Source organism: Scyliorhinus torazame, chromosome 7, assembly GCF_047496885.1.
Source record: "Scyliorhinus torazame isolate Kashiwa2021f chromosome 7, sScyTor2.1, whole genome shotgun sequence".
Lineage (NCBI taxonomy): Eukaryota > Metazoa > Chordata > Chondrichthyes > Carcharhiniformes > Scyliorhinidae > Scyliorhinus > Scyliorhinus torazame.
Genome location: NC_092713.1, coordinates 20940474 through 20959033, shown reverse-complemented (window position 1 = coordinate 20959033; position 18560 = coordinate 20940474). Strand labels below are relative to the sequence as shown.

At 48.9% G+C, this 18560-nt stretch overlaps 1 protein-coding gene across 4 annotated transcripts in view; it reads left to right on the top strand.

The window, feature by feature from the left end:
- nexn (nexilin (F actin binding protein)) overlaps positions 1–18560 on the top strand; it is a 91083-nt gene that overhangs the window by 33539 nt on the left and 38984 nt on the right. For 3 of the 4 annotated variants that reach the window (XM_072510403.1, XM_072510402.1, XM_072510404.1), the window contains exons 1-3: positions 11468–11655; positions 16689–16770; positions 16875–17023. In XM_072510403.1, the coding sequence (XP_072366504.1) occupies positions 11548–11655; positions 16689–16770; positions 16875–17023 (339 nt within the window). In that variant the 5' untranslated portion in view covers positions 11468–11547. Of the gene's footprint in view, positions 1–11467; positions 11656–16685; positions 16771–16874; positions 17024–18560 lie in introns of those variants that run through there. The other variant, XM_072510405.1, reaches the window with a different exon arrangement.

Genomic DNA, 18560 nt, shown 5'->3' with positions numbered 1-18560 from the left:
TCCCGGTACCATCCAGACTCACTACAAGATCATCACCACTTGTCTCCCCGATTGGAGGATAGCATCGTCGCGGGGCTGAGAGGTTCTGCCATCGTTCTTTGTGAGGCTTAACATGCCGATTGTCTACCCGCAGATCATTGGGCACAAGATGCTGGACATCCCACCAGGTAGTGGGATCTGGAGAGCAGGGTTTGCTTCCTTTTCTGTCCCTCTTTGCCACTTGGGCACAAGGGGCTGGTTTAGCTCACTGGGCTAAATCGCTGGCTTTTAAAGTAGACCAAGGCAGGCCAGCAGCACGGTTCAATTCCCGTACCAGCCTCCCCGAACAGGCGCCGGAATGTGGCGACTAGGGGCTTTTCACAGTAACTTCATTGAAGCCTACTCGTGACAATAAGCAATTTTCATTTCATTTTCATTTCATTATCACAGAATCACAGAATTATCATTAAGACGTTGGGAATTGATGCGACCACCAATTCACGCGAAACAGAGAGTGGATGTAAACTGTGGGTTTAATCGACTAGAACAGTGCCTGCCTGCGACTGCTCTGCTAGTGAGAGCCGCCTACAGGGCTGCTGCTCTTTATACTTCCCCTCAAGGGGCGGAGTCCACAAGGGCACCAACATGATACATTCTATGTAATATCGTACAATGGTCCTTAGGTGGAGCCCACATGGCCAACATCATGATACAATACAGTGAGATACATGGTGAATGGTTAATACAATATGTTCACCACATTCACCCCTTGTTAAAAAATTGATGTCCAGTGGGGGTGAAGGGTTCACAGGTTCAGCCTGTCCGGCGCCCTGATCGTGCGCTGTGATCGCCGAAGCTCTGATCTCGCAGCTGGCCCGGGTGTCAAACTCATCCGTACGGGCATGGGTAGTGAAGTTGCCGTTGCGGGCACAGACGTGGACTCCGGGAGTATGCCTTCTGGAGCTTTGTTCCTGCAGGTCGGTGAAGGGGGGGGGGGGGTGGGCAGGAGGGGGTGCGGGTGCCATGTAGGGGCAGGGGCGCTGGTCGGCGTAGGTTGGGGGGGGGGAAGTTGCGGTGGTAATGGAGGTTGTTATGAAGGAGCTGGACCCTCTCGGCCAGGGGGTCGGACTTATGGCCCCTGACGTGTTTGTGGAGTAGGACAGGCCCCGGTGTCTTCAGCCAGGATGGAAGCGAGACCCCGGAGGTGGATTTCCTGGGGAACACAAACAGGCGGTCATGAGGGGTCTGGTTCGTGGCCGTGCAAAGGAGGGACCTAATGGAGGGGAGCGCGTCGGGGAGGACCTCCTGCCAGTGGGAAATTGGGAGATTCCTAGACCGCAGGGCCAGGAGGACGGCCTTCCAGACTGTCGCGTTCTCCCTCTCCACCTGTCCGTTTCCCCGGGGGTTGTAACTGGTAGTCCTGCTCGAGGCGATGCCCTTACCGAGCAGGTACTGATGCAGTTCGTTGCTCATAAACGAGGAGCCCCCGTCACTGTGGACGTAAGTGGGGAAACCGAACAAGGTGAAGACACTATGCAGGGCCTTAATGACAGTGGCCGCGGTCATTTCGGGACAGGGGATTGCAAAGGGGAAGCGGGAGAACTCGTCAACAACGTTGAGGAAATACGTGTTGCGGTTGGTAGAGGGGAGGGGCCCTTTGAAGTCGATACTGAGGCGCTCAAAGGGCCGGGTAGCCTTCATCAGATGGGCCTTATCCGTTAGAAGTGCAGCTTGCACTCCGCGCAGATTTGGCAGTCCCTGGTCATGGCCCTGACCTCCTCGGTGGAGTAGGGCAGGTTGCGGGTCTTGATGTAGTGGAGAAGCCGGGTGACCCCCGGGTGGCAGAGGTCATCGTGGATGGCCCGGAGTCGGTCATCTTGCGCGCTGGCGCACGTGCCACGGGACAGGGCATTTGGGGGCTCGTTGAGCTTCCCAGGACGATATACTATATCGTAGTTATAGGTGGAGAGTTCGATCTTCCACCTCAAGATCTTATCGTTCTTGATTTTGCCCCGCTGCGTATTGTCAAACATGAAGGCTACCAACCTTTGGTTGGTGAGGAGGGTAAACCTCCTACCAGCGAGGTAGTGCCTCCAGTGCCGTACAGCTTCCACGATGGCTTGGGTTTCTTTTTTGACCGAGGAGTGTCGGATTTCGGAGGCGTTGAGGGGGCGTGAAAAAAATACTACTCACCTGGCCACCTCGTTAAGGATGGCGGCAAGGGCGACTTCTGAGACTTCTGACGCATCGCTCTCCACCTGGAAGGGGATGGACTTGTCCACCGCGCGCATCAGCCGCCAGTGGGAAGATGGTGGCCTTGATTAGTGGGCAGGCTTTGTCCGCATAGTTGGGGACCCACTGGGCGTAATAGGAAAAGAACCCGAGGCACCTTTTCAGGGCCTTGGGGCAGTGGGGGAGGGGGAGTTGCAGGAGGGGGCGCATACGGTCGGGGTCGGGTCCTAGAACCCCGTTTTCCACGATGTAGCCGAGGATGGCTAGTCTGGTTGTGCGGAAAATGCATTTCTCCTTGTTATAAGTGAGGTTGAGGGCTTGGGCGGTTTGGAGAAATTTCTGGAGGTTGGTGTCGTTGTCCTGCTGGTCGTGGCCGCAGATGGTGGTGATGTCCAAGTATGGAAATGTGGCCCGCAGCCCGTACTGGTCCACCATTCAGTCCATCATTCTTTGGAAGACCGAGACCCCGTTTGTGACGCCGAAGGGGACCCGGAGGAAGTGGAAGAGGCGGCCGTCTGCCTCAAAGGCCGTGTAGTGACGGTCCTCCGGGCGGATTGGGAGCTGGTGGTGTGCAGACTTCAGATCCACGGTGGAGAACACCCAGTAGTGTGCGATCTGGTTTACCATGTCTGCGATCCAGGGAAGGGGGTACGCACCGAGGTGCGTGTACCGGTTTATGGTCTGGCTGTAGTCTACAACCATCCGGTTCTTTTCCCCGGTCCTGCCGACCACCACCTGAGCTCTCCAGAGGCTATTTCTGGCCTCGATGATCCCTCCCGCAAGAGTCGCTGGACCTCGGACCTGATTAAAGTCCTCTCCTGGATGCTGTACCGCCTGCTTCTGGTAGCGACTGGCTTACAGTCGGCGGTGAGATTTGCGAAGAGCGGGGGAGGGTCGCGAGGCTACATACGCTGAGTGGGGGTTGGGGCCCGCCGAACTTCAGGGTTAGGCTCCTGAGGTTGCACTGGAAGTCCAGTCCCAACAGGAGCGCAGAGGTCAGGAAGTACATATAGTTTAAAATTGGCGTACTCGGCGCCCTGTATTACAAGGTTTGCGGCAGTGTACCCCCGGATCTGCACTGAGTGCGATCCAGAAGCGAGGGAGATTGTTTGAAGTGCAGGGAAGATTTGGATTGAGCAGCGCCTTACCGTATCTGGGTGAATGAAGCTCTCTGTGCTCCCATAGTCGAACAGGCAAGGCGTTTCGTGTCCATTGACCCAGACGGTCATCATGGAGCTCCGGCGGTGTTTTAGTCGCGACTGGTCGAGGGTGACCGCGCCGAGTTGCGGATAGCCGGCGTGGTCGGAGGTGATGGGGTGGTCCCAAGAAGGCTGCCCCCATCGGTCGCACGTGTCAGGTGGCGAGGAAGATAGCGTCCAAGGTGGCTGCCTGGTAGTTGCAACTTCGCGCGAGGACTTTGAGGTCGCGTAGGTACTCCTCCAGCGATTCCCCGGGGCGTTGGCGGCGAGTGGTGAGGAGATGCCGCGCATACACCTCATTCACTGGCCTCACGTATAGACGCTTCAGCATCGCAAGGGCGTCCGCGTATGTGGAGGCTTCCTCGAGCTGTACACAGATTCGATGGCTCACCCGGGCGTGGAGGAGGCTCAGTTTCTGATCGTCGAAGACGGAAGGCGAGGAGGAGGCGGTGAGGTAGGCCTTGAAACAGCGGAGCCAGTGCGAAAAAATCCCTTTGGCCTCCAGGGCCTGTGGGTCGAGTTCCAGTCGGTCAGGTTTGAGGGCCGATTCCATTGCGGTGTTGTAGTCGATTAAATTGATGCGACCATCAATTCACGCGAAACAGAGGGCAGCACGGTAGCCTTGTGGATAGCACAATTGCTTCACAGCTCCAGGGTCCCAGGTTCGATTCCGGCTTGGGTTACTGTCTGTGCGGAGTCTGCACGTCCTCCCCGTGTGTGCGTGGGTTTCCTCCGGGTGCTCCGGTTTCCTCCCACAGTCCAAAGATGTGCAGGTTAGGTGGATTGGCCATGCTAAATTGCCCTTAGTGTCCAAAATTGCCCTTAGTGTTGGGTGGTGTTACTGGGTTATGGGGATAGGGTGGCGGTGTTGACCTTGGGTAGGGTGCTCTTTCCAAGAGCCAGTACAGACTCGATGGGCCGAATGGCCTCCTTCTGCACTGTACATTCTATTCTATTCTATGTAAACTGTGGCTTTAATCGACTAAAACAGTGCCTGCCTGCGACTGCTTTGCTAGTGAGAGCCGCCTACAGGGCTGCTGCTCTTTATATCTCCCCTCAAGGGGGCGGAGCCAGGGGCGGAGCCCACAAGGGCACCAACATGATACATTCTATGTAATATCGTACAATAGTCCATAGGTGGAACCCACTTGGGCAACAGCGTGACACAGTAAGATACGTGGTGAATGGTTCGTACAATACGTTCACCACAGGGATGAAAGTGTGACTCAACTTAAACAACAAGTTGTCACTGTTTTGAACAATTGGTAGTAAGCTCCTCCCAGGCAGTAAGATCAATGTCATTGCACTTGAAGGAGAGCTTCAGAGTGTCTTCGAAGCATTTCCCATGGACTAGAAGCAGAGGATACAATCTCAGACTAAAGGGACGGTCCTTTAAAACTGAGATGAGGAGGAATTTCTTCAGCCAGAGGGTGGTGAATCTGTGGAACTCTTTGCCGCAGAAGGCTGTGGAGGCCAAATCACTGAGTGTCTTTAAGACAGAGATAGATGGGTTCTTGATTAATAAGGGGATCAGGGGTTATGGGGAGAAGACAGGAGAATGGGGATGAGAAAATATCAGCCATGATTGAATGGCGGAGCAGACTCGATGGGCCGAGTGGCCTAATTCTGCCCCGGTGTCTTATGATCTATCACTGGCCATTTGAAAGTAGAGAAAACGAGACCCGATGGGGGCAACAGTTTTTGGTCATCTGGACATAGCGTCCAGTCCATCGAAGTTGACTTAGCAGGAGTAGTGGCTGAAAGCTTGTGGAGCTGCCTTCACGGAGGACACTAACGTTTATACGATGGTTCCCCCCCCCCATGATGCCCCCCCCCCCCCTCGGCCATTAAATCCAAACAATGTGGCGAAGGCGTTGTTGTGTTTGGTCTTTTGTACTTCACGGAGGAATCCACCAAACACTGTGACTTGTCCAAACCAGAACCTATTATTGAGCCTCGTGTGGTAAGATAGCGATCTGATACAGATCACATTATCATGGAGTCTGCTAACTACTCCTCTGGAACGTGCACCTAGCACGGACCATTCACATGTATGTCTTATCACCCTCTCAATCTTCTTCTGAACATGGCCGATTGTGTCTCGCCTTATATCGGAGTCACAAGTCACATGACCTTGGTCTAGAGACGGCATGGGGTGTCTGCACCGCCACCTGCTGGTTGGAGGTTACACAACATCCAACTGTGATAAAGCCCACAGGTATATCACCACAGGCGTTACTGATGGAATTTCTCTTGTGCTCTTCGGTGTCAGTGCTGCACAGTCCAGGCCTCACTGCAGCACAGTGATCTGGGGCGGGATTCTCTGACCACGGGCCGGAGAATCGCCTGGCCGGGCGCAATTCACTGCGGTGTCCGGAGAATCGGTGCCATTGGCACCGGCGCGGTCGGCGCGGCGCCGGTCAGGGGCCGCTCTATGCGCCCCCACCCTCCCGGCGATTCTCCACGCAGGATGGGCCGAGTGGCCGCTGAGATAGGCCGAGTCCCGCCGGCGCCTTTCACATGTAGTCTTACCCGGCGGGACCTCGGCGTCCACCCTGCGAGGGGCGGCCTGGTGGGGGTAGGGGGGGGGGGTAGGGGTTCAACCCCCCGGGGGAGTGGGGGGGCCTCCACAGTGGCCTGGCCCGCGATCAGGTCCTACCGATCGGCGGGCCGGCTTCTCCTGGTAGGGGCCTCTTTTACACCGCGCCGGGCCCCTGTGTTGCGTCAGGGTCAGCGCGGAGAAGGAAATTAGCGCGCAAGAGCGAGTCCGTGCCGGTTGCAGCGCGCACCCGCGGTGCCCGTTTGACGCCGATATCGGCAGCTGGAGCTGCGTGAGTCGCTCCAGTGCCGTGCTGGCCCCCTGTAGGGCTCAGGATCGCTGCTCCTGGGGGCCTTTTGATGCCGTCGTAAAACGCGACGGCGTTTACGACGGCGTCAACACTGAGCCTCAGGATCAGAGAATCCCGCCCCTGGTGGCAACAACTGCTCTGTACGATTGCACATCCGTTGTCTTGTGGAGGTGTTTGCTGGGAAACACCCGATGACCGAGTTGGCAGGAAGCTGAGCTGGCACAGCTGACCCATCGTTTGATCTCCAGAGGGGGGGGAAATACTCAAGACTTACATTCATTCCATAGTCTCTCCTTCAGCCAGTGAATTGACGAGTTTTGGTCCTGCGAAATCCAAGGTCAGGCGGTGTTCCTGGGGTCTTGAAGAGGTTGACAGTGGGTCACAAATGTGGGGCAGAGCAGACAACACAGCACTCACCCACAAACTGTAGACCATGTGTATTTACGGAAGTCAGTTTAATTTTGGCACAAAGGCAAATGAGGTGAATGGGTTTTCCATCTGGATCGTATTTAATGCTGACACCACGGAACACCTGATCTTTCATGTCTCGGGGAAATTTCAAAATAGCGCGGGACTATCACAGAATCCCTTTTTTAAAAATAAATTTAATGTACCCAATTCTTTTTTTTCCCAACTAAGGGGCAATTTAACGTGGCCAATCACCTACCTACATCTTTGGGTTGTGGGGGTGAGACCCATGCAGACACGGGGAGAATGTGCAAACCCGGAGCCGGGATCGAACCCGGGCCCTCAGCGCCGTGAGGCAGCAGTGCTAACCACTGCGCCACCGTGCATGCCATCCATCATAGAATCCCTACAGTGCCGAAGGAGGCCATTCGGTCCATCGAGTCTGCATTGACCCTCCGAAAGCTCACCCCACCCTATCCCCGTAACACCACCTAACCCCCCCCCCGGACACTTAGGGGCAATTTAGCATGGCCAATCCACCTCACCTGCACATCTTTGGACTGTGGGAGGAAACCGGAGCACAGACTGGCATCTGTGATGCTGGGAACCTCTGGAGGAGACTATGATGCATCATCCACTTGCCACTTCTGGCTGAAGATTATTGTGAATGCTTCAGCCTTATCTTTTGAGTAATCATTAATTAATCATAGATTAATCCCAGATGTGCTGGGTCCTCCATCATTGAGGATGGGGATATTTGTGGAGCCTCCTCCTCCAGTGAGTTGTTTAAATGTCCACCACCATTCACAGCTGGATGTGGCAGGACTGCAGAGCTTAGATCTGATGCATGGTTGTGGGATCGCTGAGCTCTGTCTATCATATGCTGCCTATGTTGCATGCAAGTAGTCCTGTGTTGTAGCTTCACCAGGCTGACACCTTATTTTTAGGTATGCCTGGTGTTGCTCCTGGCATGTTCTCCTGCAGTCTTTATACAACCAGGGCTGGGTGGTAATGGTCGAGTGGGGGATACGCCGGGCCATGAGGTTGCAGATTGTGGTCGAGTACAATTCTGCTGCCGCTGATGGCTCACAGCGCCTCATGGATGCCCAGTCTCGAGTTGCTGGATCTGTTTGAAATCCATCCCATTTAGCGTGGTGGTAGTGCCACACAACACAATGGAGTGTACCCTCAGTGTGAAGACCGGACCTTGTCTCCACAGGGACTGTGCAGCGGTCACGGTCATGGACAGATGCATCTGCGGCAGGCAGGTTGGTGAGGACGAGGTTACATCGACATGAATCGCAACTTTGGCCTTCTTGTGGTATTTCCGCTCACGTCGCCAAAATTGGCTGATGCCAACCGGCACAGACAATCCCAGCCAGATCTACCTGTCCTCCACTCGCTGCATTTTGATAGCGGAAAACAATTCAACTTTTATTGGGAGACCTTGCAGTGGTTCCCCCCTGAGGTCTGTTTGCTGAGTAAACAGACAATTAGAGTCAAGTTCCACAACCATCTCTAACTCAATGACATAGTCGTGTCAACCACTCAATTAGAGTTCACACTGACAGTTACCATTGTAAATGTATACAATAGGAGTGGGGAGGGCAAGGGGTAGGAGTTTGAGGAAGTTAAGTTTTACACACAAGAACTGGAAGTAGTCATAAAGAATTCCTCTAAGTTAATAATGAAAGCCTCAGTCAAGATACAACTAATTAACGTGGTCACCATACAGTGCCACGGATGTCGCTGTTGTCCAAAATTTGCTTGCATCTACAGATGAATGAGTTAACCTCACCAAAAATCTTGGTTTAGTAGCTAATAACCTTGCCTCTGAGACACAAACGTTGTGGGTTCAAATCCTATGCCAGCTATTTGAGCAACAATATCTAGGCTGATACCTCGGTGAGGGGCAGTGCATTGTCTCCCAGATGACAATGACCCCCCCTGTTTTTCCTTCTCCGGTTAATGTAAAAAGAATCACCCTTGAATCTTTTACATCTCACAAAGAGAGTTCTGCCAGTATCCTGGCTAATCCTTATCCTCAACTAACTTCATTTCAGCTAGAAATTGGATAGCGCTGCGCTGTGCTATATTAGGCTTCAGGCACTGGCTCACAGGCAGTGGTCCTGGGCAATAATAATAATCTTTATTGTCACAAGTAGGCTTACATTAACACTGCAATGAAGTTACCCCGCATTCCCAGTGCAGCACCATCTCCCGCTAAAGGGGCATTAATCTTAAAAATGATTTACTTATGTAGGGACCACCCATAAATATGCCCCAGTCTCCTGGAGAATTCTCCGCTGCTCCAGCTATTCGCAGAGGTAAAACTTTAATTTACCATCTTTTGACTATGGATACCTCAGTCCCTTGTTCTGGTTATTTGCAAGACTTCCAAGCTAATCTGCTTGCCGTTTCTGTTGGCACAAGACTCTATGAGGACCACTGTAGATTTTTCCACTAGTTTCAAACTAAGCAATTTTCAAGCTGCTGTCCCTCACAAAATTCTAACTGAGATTAAGCCTCAGCCATATCCTACACAATGAATGAAGTTAGTTTTTTTTCACTCTGCTTCCAGTGCAGGTCTTTTTTTTTTAAACTTAGAGTACCCAATTATTTTTTTCCAATTATGGGGCAATTTAGCATGGCCAATCCACCTAACCTGCACATCTTTGGGTTGTGGGGATGGGACCCACGCAGACATGGGGAGAATGTGCAAACTCCACCTGGACAGTGACCCAGGACCGGGATCGAACCCGGGTCCTCAGGGCCGTAGGCAGCAGTGCTAACCACTGCGCCACCGTGCCGTCCTACCAGTGCAGGTCTAACTGTCATTTCTTTTAACTATCTTCTCGGAGCGAGCTACATGACAGCACACACGAGTCAAAGCTGCAGTTAACGCTCAGCAAATACCCAGATAAATTGAAACCAGAGACCTTCCCCTATCTCCATGACAGCATAGCCTGCTCTGGGCTGTCTTCAACCCGACCTTTAGGTTAATTACCCCTCATTTACAATCTCTTGTTTGATCTGATGCGCTAAATTGACTTTTTTTATAAACAAATTTTGGAGGTTTACTGAAGGTTTACTGAATGCTTTTGAACTAATTTAGCTTCAACTCCCAGAACATAAATATCTCTCTGGAATACCCTTCGTTGTGAGCATTGCTCGTCTCCTGTTCTTTTGCTCGGTCAGTTCACCTGTTGTTTTGTGTCTTTATCTCTTCTATTCTGACTTTATGAAACAAACATGGGCCCACCTTTTGAACTGACATTTCTTGGGGTGTTTAGGCAATCTCTAAAGCCCGGCACTTGCATTAATCTTAGCCTTTACAACTGCAATCTCCCCCAAACTAAAAATGACCTCTATAACATAAACCATGAATTTGATATTCACAGCACTGTCACTTTAAGCAACAATGTGGGTTTGTGAATTGATTGGCCAGGGTGCGGAATATAAAAACGGCATTCAAATTCAGCACAAAGTGGAGACCTTGTGTGACTGTGACACCAGGTGTCATTTATGTCTGATGTGCACGGGTGCTCCGGTTTCCTCCCACAAGGCCCGAAAGACGTGCTTGTTAGGTGAATTGGACATTCTGAATTCTCCCTCAGTGTACCTGAACAGGCGCTGGAATGTGGCGACTCGAGGCTTTTCACAGTAACTTCACTGCAGTGTTAATGTAAGCCCACTTGTGACAATCGAGATTATTATGGTTTAATCCTGTGGTTTTCACCTTTTGCTGTATGTTCAACCCTCTGGAAATGCAAACTTCTTGCAAATACTGGCACATTCCTCGTCATCGCCCATCAACACACATGCCCTCTTGGAGAGCTCTGGCAGATAGTAGTGCACTTGCAAATATTACTGCACATATTTCGTAAAGATGATACTGATGTTCAGCAGCCTATTGTCGCAGAATTTATGGGTAACAGGGATCCTTGGGGGGGACTGTGCTAGCGTGCCTCAGACAGGCAGGAAATCAAGCACCCTTGTGAATATTGACGGACCTCTTGGGCTCCCCCTCACGGTTCCCAGTTTAGAAGCACTGTGGGTTGGATAAAACGCTAACCGTGCATCCAAGCGCCATTACCTGCCGTCACTGGAAACTCGTTTTCTCACCAATCTCCCGCTCTAATGCTGTGCGACTAATTGAATTGTAACTGCTCTGGAACCGATTGCTTCCTTTGCGCAGGCTGCATGACATTTTAAACTCATTTGTAGCCTTTCTTTAGCACGAGCTTTCTCGGATGCAAGTACGCGTGATAAATTTCAATAATTATTCAAAGAGGTGCACATTCAATTTTTGGAATGAATGGGTGGCTTCCTGATTTAAATCAAATGGGAGGAGGAACAATTGGCACCAGTGGATCATAAGACCACAAGACACAGGAGCAGAATTAGGCAACTTGGCCCATCGAGTCTGCTCCGCCATTCAATCATGGCTGATATTTTTATCGATATGGTCCTTTGCAATATCAGCAACAAATGTATCAGAACATTCCTTTGCTATCTTATTTTCATTAAGTTATTATTAATACAACAAGAACCTACCCTACAAATTGCGCCAAATAGGTACACAAATCTTGGCAAAAAAAAATTACGTTGATTTCAATGGATTAGTAAATAATTGAAAACTTGAAATCTTCCCACTTCATTCCTCAAATCCTCTACCATCTTGTTAATAATTCGCATCAGCTTACACCTTTCTTTTTATTAAGCTCTTTCGTTTATCTTTTTCTTCCTCCCCCTTCTTTTTTCTGTTTCTCTTTTTTTCTTTCTAACCCACATAGATACTTCTATCTACATCTAAACCCGTTCATAGATCATACGTGCCAAAGTTGGCTAAGGGGGATGTTAAGACTAAGTTCGAAGCCATGCAAAAAGCACGGGAGGAAAGGAGCAAGAGGAGGTCCGGAGAAGAGAGGAAGAGGAGAAACGAACAGTATAAGAAGGAGAAAGAATGGACAAAGATAAAACAGGAGGTCTCTTAGTCTATAGATATTTGCTTTACCCTCTGCTTACCTTCTAATTGGCCTTCGTTAGATTGTTCCTTCGTTAGACTTCCGAGGCTGTCAGCAGATCTAAGGAAATTCCTTTTCATTAATTCTCAAGGTGTGTTTATCGCTGGCAAAGCTGATATTTAGTGCCCCCATCTCTAATTGTCCTTAAGAAGGTGCTGATGTGCTGGCTGTAGTATTCAGTTTTTCAGTGCTCGATTACGTGAGTCTGTTTACTATTGGTGTTCACTGTGTTTCATTAGTTAAGCCTGGGTGTGGACTCTGAGAAAAGTAAAGAAGTATAGAAAGAGCGGACGTAGACCATTTTAAAGCACGGCCCCTAAAACATGTTATACTTGTAACACTAGGCAGCACGGTGGCGGGGTGGTTAGCATTGCTGCCTCACGGCTCCGAGTTCCCAGGTTCGATCCCAGCTCTGGGTCACTGTCCGTGTGGAGTTTGCACATTCTCCCCGTGTTTGCATGGGTTTCGCCCCCACAACTTAAAGATGTGCAGGGTAGATGGATTGGCAACGCTAAACTGCCCCTTAATTGGAAATAAAAATGAATTGGGTCCTCTAAAAAAATTTATTTTAAAAAAATACTTGTAACACTAAATTTCCCGGTCTCACTGGTCATGGCTAATTTGATGGACCGGCTAAAGGTCCATTGACTTTGGGTGGGTTGGGCCCAAAATCCCACCCATAGAAACTAGTGTCATCTCTGCATTGCACTGGAATCTAAATATACAATACTGCCTTCTTGAACTGCTGCTGCCAGTGTGGTGAAGGTACTCCCACAGTGCTGTTAGCGAAGGCGTTCTAGGTTTCTGACACAATGGCTCACAAGGAACAACGATACATTTCCAAGCCTGCACGGTCTGTGAAATGAAGGGAAACTTGGGGGTGGCGGTTTTCCTTGCCCTTCTGAATGGCGGGGCACGGGCTTTGGGAGGTGCAATCGAAGATACCTTGGCGAGTTTCAGTGGTGAATCCTGTAGGTCGCACACATTGCAGCCACGGTGCACCAGCGGTGGAAGGAATGGATGTCTGAGGCCAAGTAATTTCACTCGTTTTTTTGCTCACCCATTCTGCAGGTAACACGAACATTACAGGAAACACGGCTTTCATTAGGGTATAAGAGGAAAGAATCCAAACTCCAATTACACTGGGCATTGGTGTGGCCACATCTGGAAGTGTGCCATCTTGGGCTCCACACCTGAAGGACACATTGCCCTATAGGGAGAGCAACATCGGTTCAGAAGACTAGTTCCTTGGATAAGGGAATGTCCTCGGAGAAGGGATTAAGTAGTGTGTCTGTAAAATCTCAGATACTTTTCACTAGTGTATTAATCAAAGGTTTTACCCAGATGTCTTTATTGATGAGGCAAAGAAAGGACAACACAATTGAATAAATCAAATAACTTTATTCAACAAACAGTAAAAAAATCAATTACCCTTAAATTATCTCAAAGTATTCCTAAAAGGTTCCAAGATTCGTGATGCTACCCGTGCCGTTGAACTCAGCCGGCTGCGGATTCGATTCTCTGAGTCTCGATTTCCTCAATGTCTTTCTTCGTTGTGAAGATGAGCCTCGCACACTGCTCCCCTCCGTCTCTGCTGCATGGAGTCTTCGCTGCTGGGAGGTTCGGGGGTTTGATTGGTATACCTCTTCCCCCTGCCTTTCCGGAACGCTCTCCGGCCCTCAGCCAATGAGAACACAGGGTGGAAGCACCACCACCCAATGGAGTTACTGGTTGCCAGCAGAACATTGGGGGTCCTGGTGCATTGTCTGTACGTAACTTTGTCTACTCAAAACAATAGATTCGTCAATAGAGCCGATTGTCTCTTGGGTGATTGATGGGACAGGTCCGGTCATGTCCTGGCAACCTGTCTGAGTTTCGCTATGTTCGAAGTTTGGCCAAGTTCGAATTCCCATCAGCCTGACTGAAGTTGACTGCAGTTTGATTTAAAATGTCCAATTCTGAATTTAAAGTGTCCAATTTTGGGCAGCACGGTGGCGCAGTGGTTAGCACAGCTGCCCCGCGGAGCCGAGGTCCCAGGTTCGATCCCGGCTCCGGGTCACTGGAGTTTGCACATTCTCCCAGTGCTTGCGTGGATTTTGCCCCCACAACCCAAACATGTGCAAGGTAGGTGGATTGGCCACGCTAACTTACCCCTTAATTGGAAAAAATGAATTGGGTACTCTAAATCTATTTTTACAAAAATAAAGTGTCCAATGGTATCGGGCCTAAAATCCAGGCTGTACCAGATTACTACAATAGACTAAGCTGACATTCCCTGGAGTTCAGAAGAATGACAGGTGATTTAGTTGAAGCATACTCATTTTTTAAGGTACTTGACGGGTTCGGCACAACGAAAGTGATTCCTCGGTGATCTTCTGCAGTGCATCTTGGAGATGGCACACATTGCTGCCATTGTGCATCACTGGTGGAGGGAGTGAATCTTTACTCTGGGGGATGGGATGGGATGCCTGCTTTGTCCTGGAAGGTGCTGAACTTTGAGTGCTTTTGGAGCTGTCTTCATCCAGGCAAGAGGAGAGTATTCCATCACACTCCTGACTTGTAGATGGTGGGCAAGCTTTGGGGAGTCAGGAGGTGAGTTACTGTCCACACAATTCCTAGATTCTGACCAGCTTTTAAAAAAAAATTCATTTACGGGATGTGGGCGTCGCTGGTTAGGCCAGCATTTATTGTCCATCTCTAGTTGCCCTTCAGGTGGTGGTGAGTTACCTTCTTGAACCGCTACAGTCCTCGAGGTGTAGGTACACCCACTGTGCTGTTAGGGAGGTAGTTCCAGGATGTTGCTCCAGTGACAGTGAAGGAGCGGCGATATATTTCCAAGTCAGGGTGGTGAGTGACTTGGAGGGGAACCTCCAGGTGTTGGGGTTCCCAGGTATCTGCTGCTTTTGTCCTTCTAGATGTAGTGGTTGTGGGTTTGGAAGGTGATGTCTAAGTACCTTGGTGAGTTAATGTATCTCGTAGTCACAATATTTATATGGCTGTTCCAGTTCAGTTTCTGCTCAATGGTAACCCCCAACATATTGATAGTGGGAGGTTCAGTGATGGTAATTCCATTGAATGTCAAGGGGACAATGATCGAATGAAACATTAAAATGAATTTGTAGGGTCAATAGGCAAGATTGAATTGGGGAGGTATGTTAACATGGACAGAGGATTGGTTAATGGATAGAAAGCAGAATGGGCATGAATGGCCTTTTTCATGTTAGCAGTGAATAGTGGAGTGACATGAGCATCAGTGCTGAGGCCTCAGCTATTTATTAACTTTATTTAATGACTCAGATGAAGAGACAGAGAGTAATGTATCTAAAGTTTTCTGATGATACTGAACTAGGTGGGTAGATGAGCTGTGAGGAGGACACAGAGACTGCAGATATGGACAGATTAACTGGACAACATGATGGCAGATGGGGTATAATTCAGGGGCATGTGAAGTTATTCACTTTGGTCGTAAAAAGAGGTGTTGAATACCTTTTTGTTTCAAAAAAGGTTAGAAAATTGCAAATGTTGATATTCAAACAGACTTGGGTGTATTTAAAGAAGGTTACCAGGCGGATACAACAAGCAATGAGGAAGGTAAGTGGCTTGTTGGTCTTTATTGCAAGGGGATTGGAGAACAAGAATAAAGTCTTGCGATAGTTGTAAAGGGTTTTGGCGAGACCACATCTGGAACATTCTGTGCAGTTTCGGTCTCCATATTCAAGAAAGAATTTTCTTGCATTGGAGACGGTACAGCAAAGGATCACTAAATCGGTCCCTAGGTTGAGGGTATTGTCCTATAATGAGGGTCTGATGTATTTTTGGGGAGTTTGTGAAGAATGGTGATGACCCTGACAAATGGGTATTTCTTTATGTTGAAACAAACTTTAATTTAAACACAGAATTTACACATTAGCATCAAATAAATAGCTTTACAATTAACAGTTAAACAGTCCTTCAATAAATAGAAAAAACTTGAACTAGAACTACACCTGCCACTAATTCCAATTTAGCAACCCAATACAATTCAAATGTCACTTATAAATAAAGTTAACAAAACAGGTCACCTGCTTATCTGTGCAGACCTTTGGAGAGAGAGACCCTTTTTCAGGAACAACCTGAAAATCCTTCGGTCTTGTCAAGACCTTTCTGTTCAATTTAACAGCTTTTGGCAAAGCTGCAAACTACAGAAAGACCTGGTTGCTCCCATTAATTACATCAGCTGTACCCCACTAAGATGTCCCATCACCTGCTTAGCTACGGCTAAATACAATCCCTCATAAATTATCTACTCTCCAGGGAATCTCCAGCAATCAAAACAATATCCCATTAGCCATCTCTCTGTGAACAAGTAAATGGTTAGATCATTAGCTCACCTTTTACAACTCCTTAATTACAGCTCTAGTAGACATGCTGCCTGTATGTATTTTAAGTGAATGTTTAATAACATTACTGCCACAAATAGGAAATATGATTTCTAACAATTTCTACAATCATTACACTGTTTCTTGTGTTCACCCTTAGGTTTGCTTTGCCCGATTCGCACTTTCCCAATTCTCTATCTGGTCAAATGTCAGAGAGCACCTTGCATTGTGTTACAGTTTTGTAATATGGACAACGCATGAGCGGCACAGTGGAATACTGCCTGAAGGCGCCAGGGACGCGGGTTAGATTCCGACCTCGGGTACTGTGTGGAGTTTACACTTTCTCCCCGTGTCTGCGTGGGTTTCCTCCGGGTGCTCCGGTTTCAGCCCACAGTCCAAAGATGCGCAGGTTAGATAGATTGGCCGTGCTAAATTGCCCCTGAGGATGGGTTTGCAAGAATAGGATGAGAGACTGGGTCTCGGGAGTGTGGTCGTTCAAAGGGTCTGTGCAGGCTCAATGGGCTGAATGGCCTTCTGCACCTTAGGGATCCCCTAATTCTATGATAGTCATTTCCAGTACGAGACATGGGTGGCTTGGTTTTAACGAATGATGCTGAGCCTTTTGATTTATTTCAGCTAAGGGAACTTCTTGCTTCAGACGAAGAAGATGAGAACAAATTGAGTGAACTGAAGAAGGCATACGTCCCTAAACTGACAGGTAACGGAGTTTGAAATCGCTCTAACTCAAAATTCAAGCACCCGCTTGTTGTGCAAAACCGGGGGACAGAAAGAAACTATCCTGTGCCTTTCCTGTATCCACAGGGACAGTGAAAGGCAAGTTTGAGGAAATGGCAAAGGTAAGGCAAGAGGAAGAGAAGAAAAGAATGGAGGAAGAGCGGAAGAGAAGGATTCATCAGGACATCCTGGAGAAGCGAAAGTTACAACGTGAACTCGCAAAAAAAGCCGTAGAGGTACTAAGACATTTCCCAATTCGTGAAAATAACTTTGAATCCTCAGAACTCTGACCTGGAATTCACTTTGTGCAAAATTTTTGGAGTCCTGCTCCTATTTTGTTTGTGCCTCTGATTTTCCAATGGCGTATTTATATTTTGAAACCTGTGAGACCAGGTGTAGCCAATTTAGCGCCTTGAGCCTATGCCATCGTTCCATGGTCGACCCCTATCTTAACTTGCATTGAGTTCCATACCCTCGCCAAGCAAAATCCCGGCCCTGGGTTATTGTCTGTGTGGAGTTTGCCCATTCTCTGCGTGGGTTTCACCCCCACAACCCAAAGATGTGCAGATTAGGTGGATTGGCCACGCTAAATTGCCCCTTAATTGGAAAATAATAATAATTGGGTACTCTAATTTATTTTTTTAAGTACTGATCAGTTTAGTCCACAAGAGGGTCGTTTAGGAGTCTGGTAACAGTGGGGAAGAAGCTGTTTTTGAATCTGTTTGCGCGTGTTCTCAGGCTATCGTATCTCCTGCCCGATGGAAGAAGTTGGAAGAGTGTATAAGTCGGGGTCTTTAATTATGCTGCCCGCTTTCCCAAGGCAGCAGGAAGTGTAGATGCATCTTACTTTATGGCCATTTTATTGACTTCAGTCTGTAGCTTGCCTAGGCTTAAGCTATTGTAATGTAAGTTTATAGGCAGCATCCAAAACATCTCTAAAAACTAATTTGACCAGCTAAAATATTTAAATTAGCTTGCCCCTTCATCTTCTAAACGCAAGGGAATGCAAGCATAGTCTATGCAACCTGTTCTGGTTATTTAATAATTTTAGTTCTGGTACCATTCTGGTGAGTCTTGTGGTGCAGAGGGTAGCAGAAGCTCTGGATTCAAGTCCCACTTCTGGATTTAATGGCCATGGAAGGTGGATTCATAATGTGCCCAAACCTGTTGATTATCAGCCGATAAATCCTTCCAATACGCGTGTTGGCAGGTGGCAAGAGTGGGAGAACCTCCTGATCAGCCATACTGACCAATTGAATGGGCGCCCATTGTCACCAACGTCCCAAAGGAGGAGGATCATTCTATGAATTTGCACTGCACCACCTCCAAGGCCTTCCCGAGGTGTTGCATTCAGAAATAGACACAAGGGTTTGTTACAATAAGTTTGCATTTACTTTTAAAATATAATAAAACATCCCAAGCCACTTCTTAAAGGAGTCAGGAGCACAAACTCCAGGGTGTGGAAGAGAGAGATTGAGCGGGGATACTGGGAGCGAGGGATTTTCAGAATGTTTTTAAAGAAGAGGGAGAGAGAATGTGTGTGAGGGTTGTGGAAAATATTCGAGAGAAAAGACCCTGAATGAGCGGAAGTGTGTGTTGCCTCTGGTTGGGGCAAAGGTGGGGGATGGATCCATCAAAGGCTGGAGTTAGGGCGGCACAGTGGTTATCACTGGTGCTTGACAGCGCCAGGAACCCGGGTTTGATTCCCGGCTTGGGTCACTGTCTGAGCGGAGTCTGCACGTTCTCCCCGTGTCTGCGTGGGTTTCCTCCGGG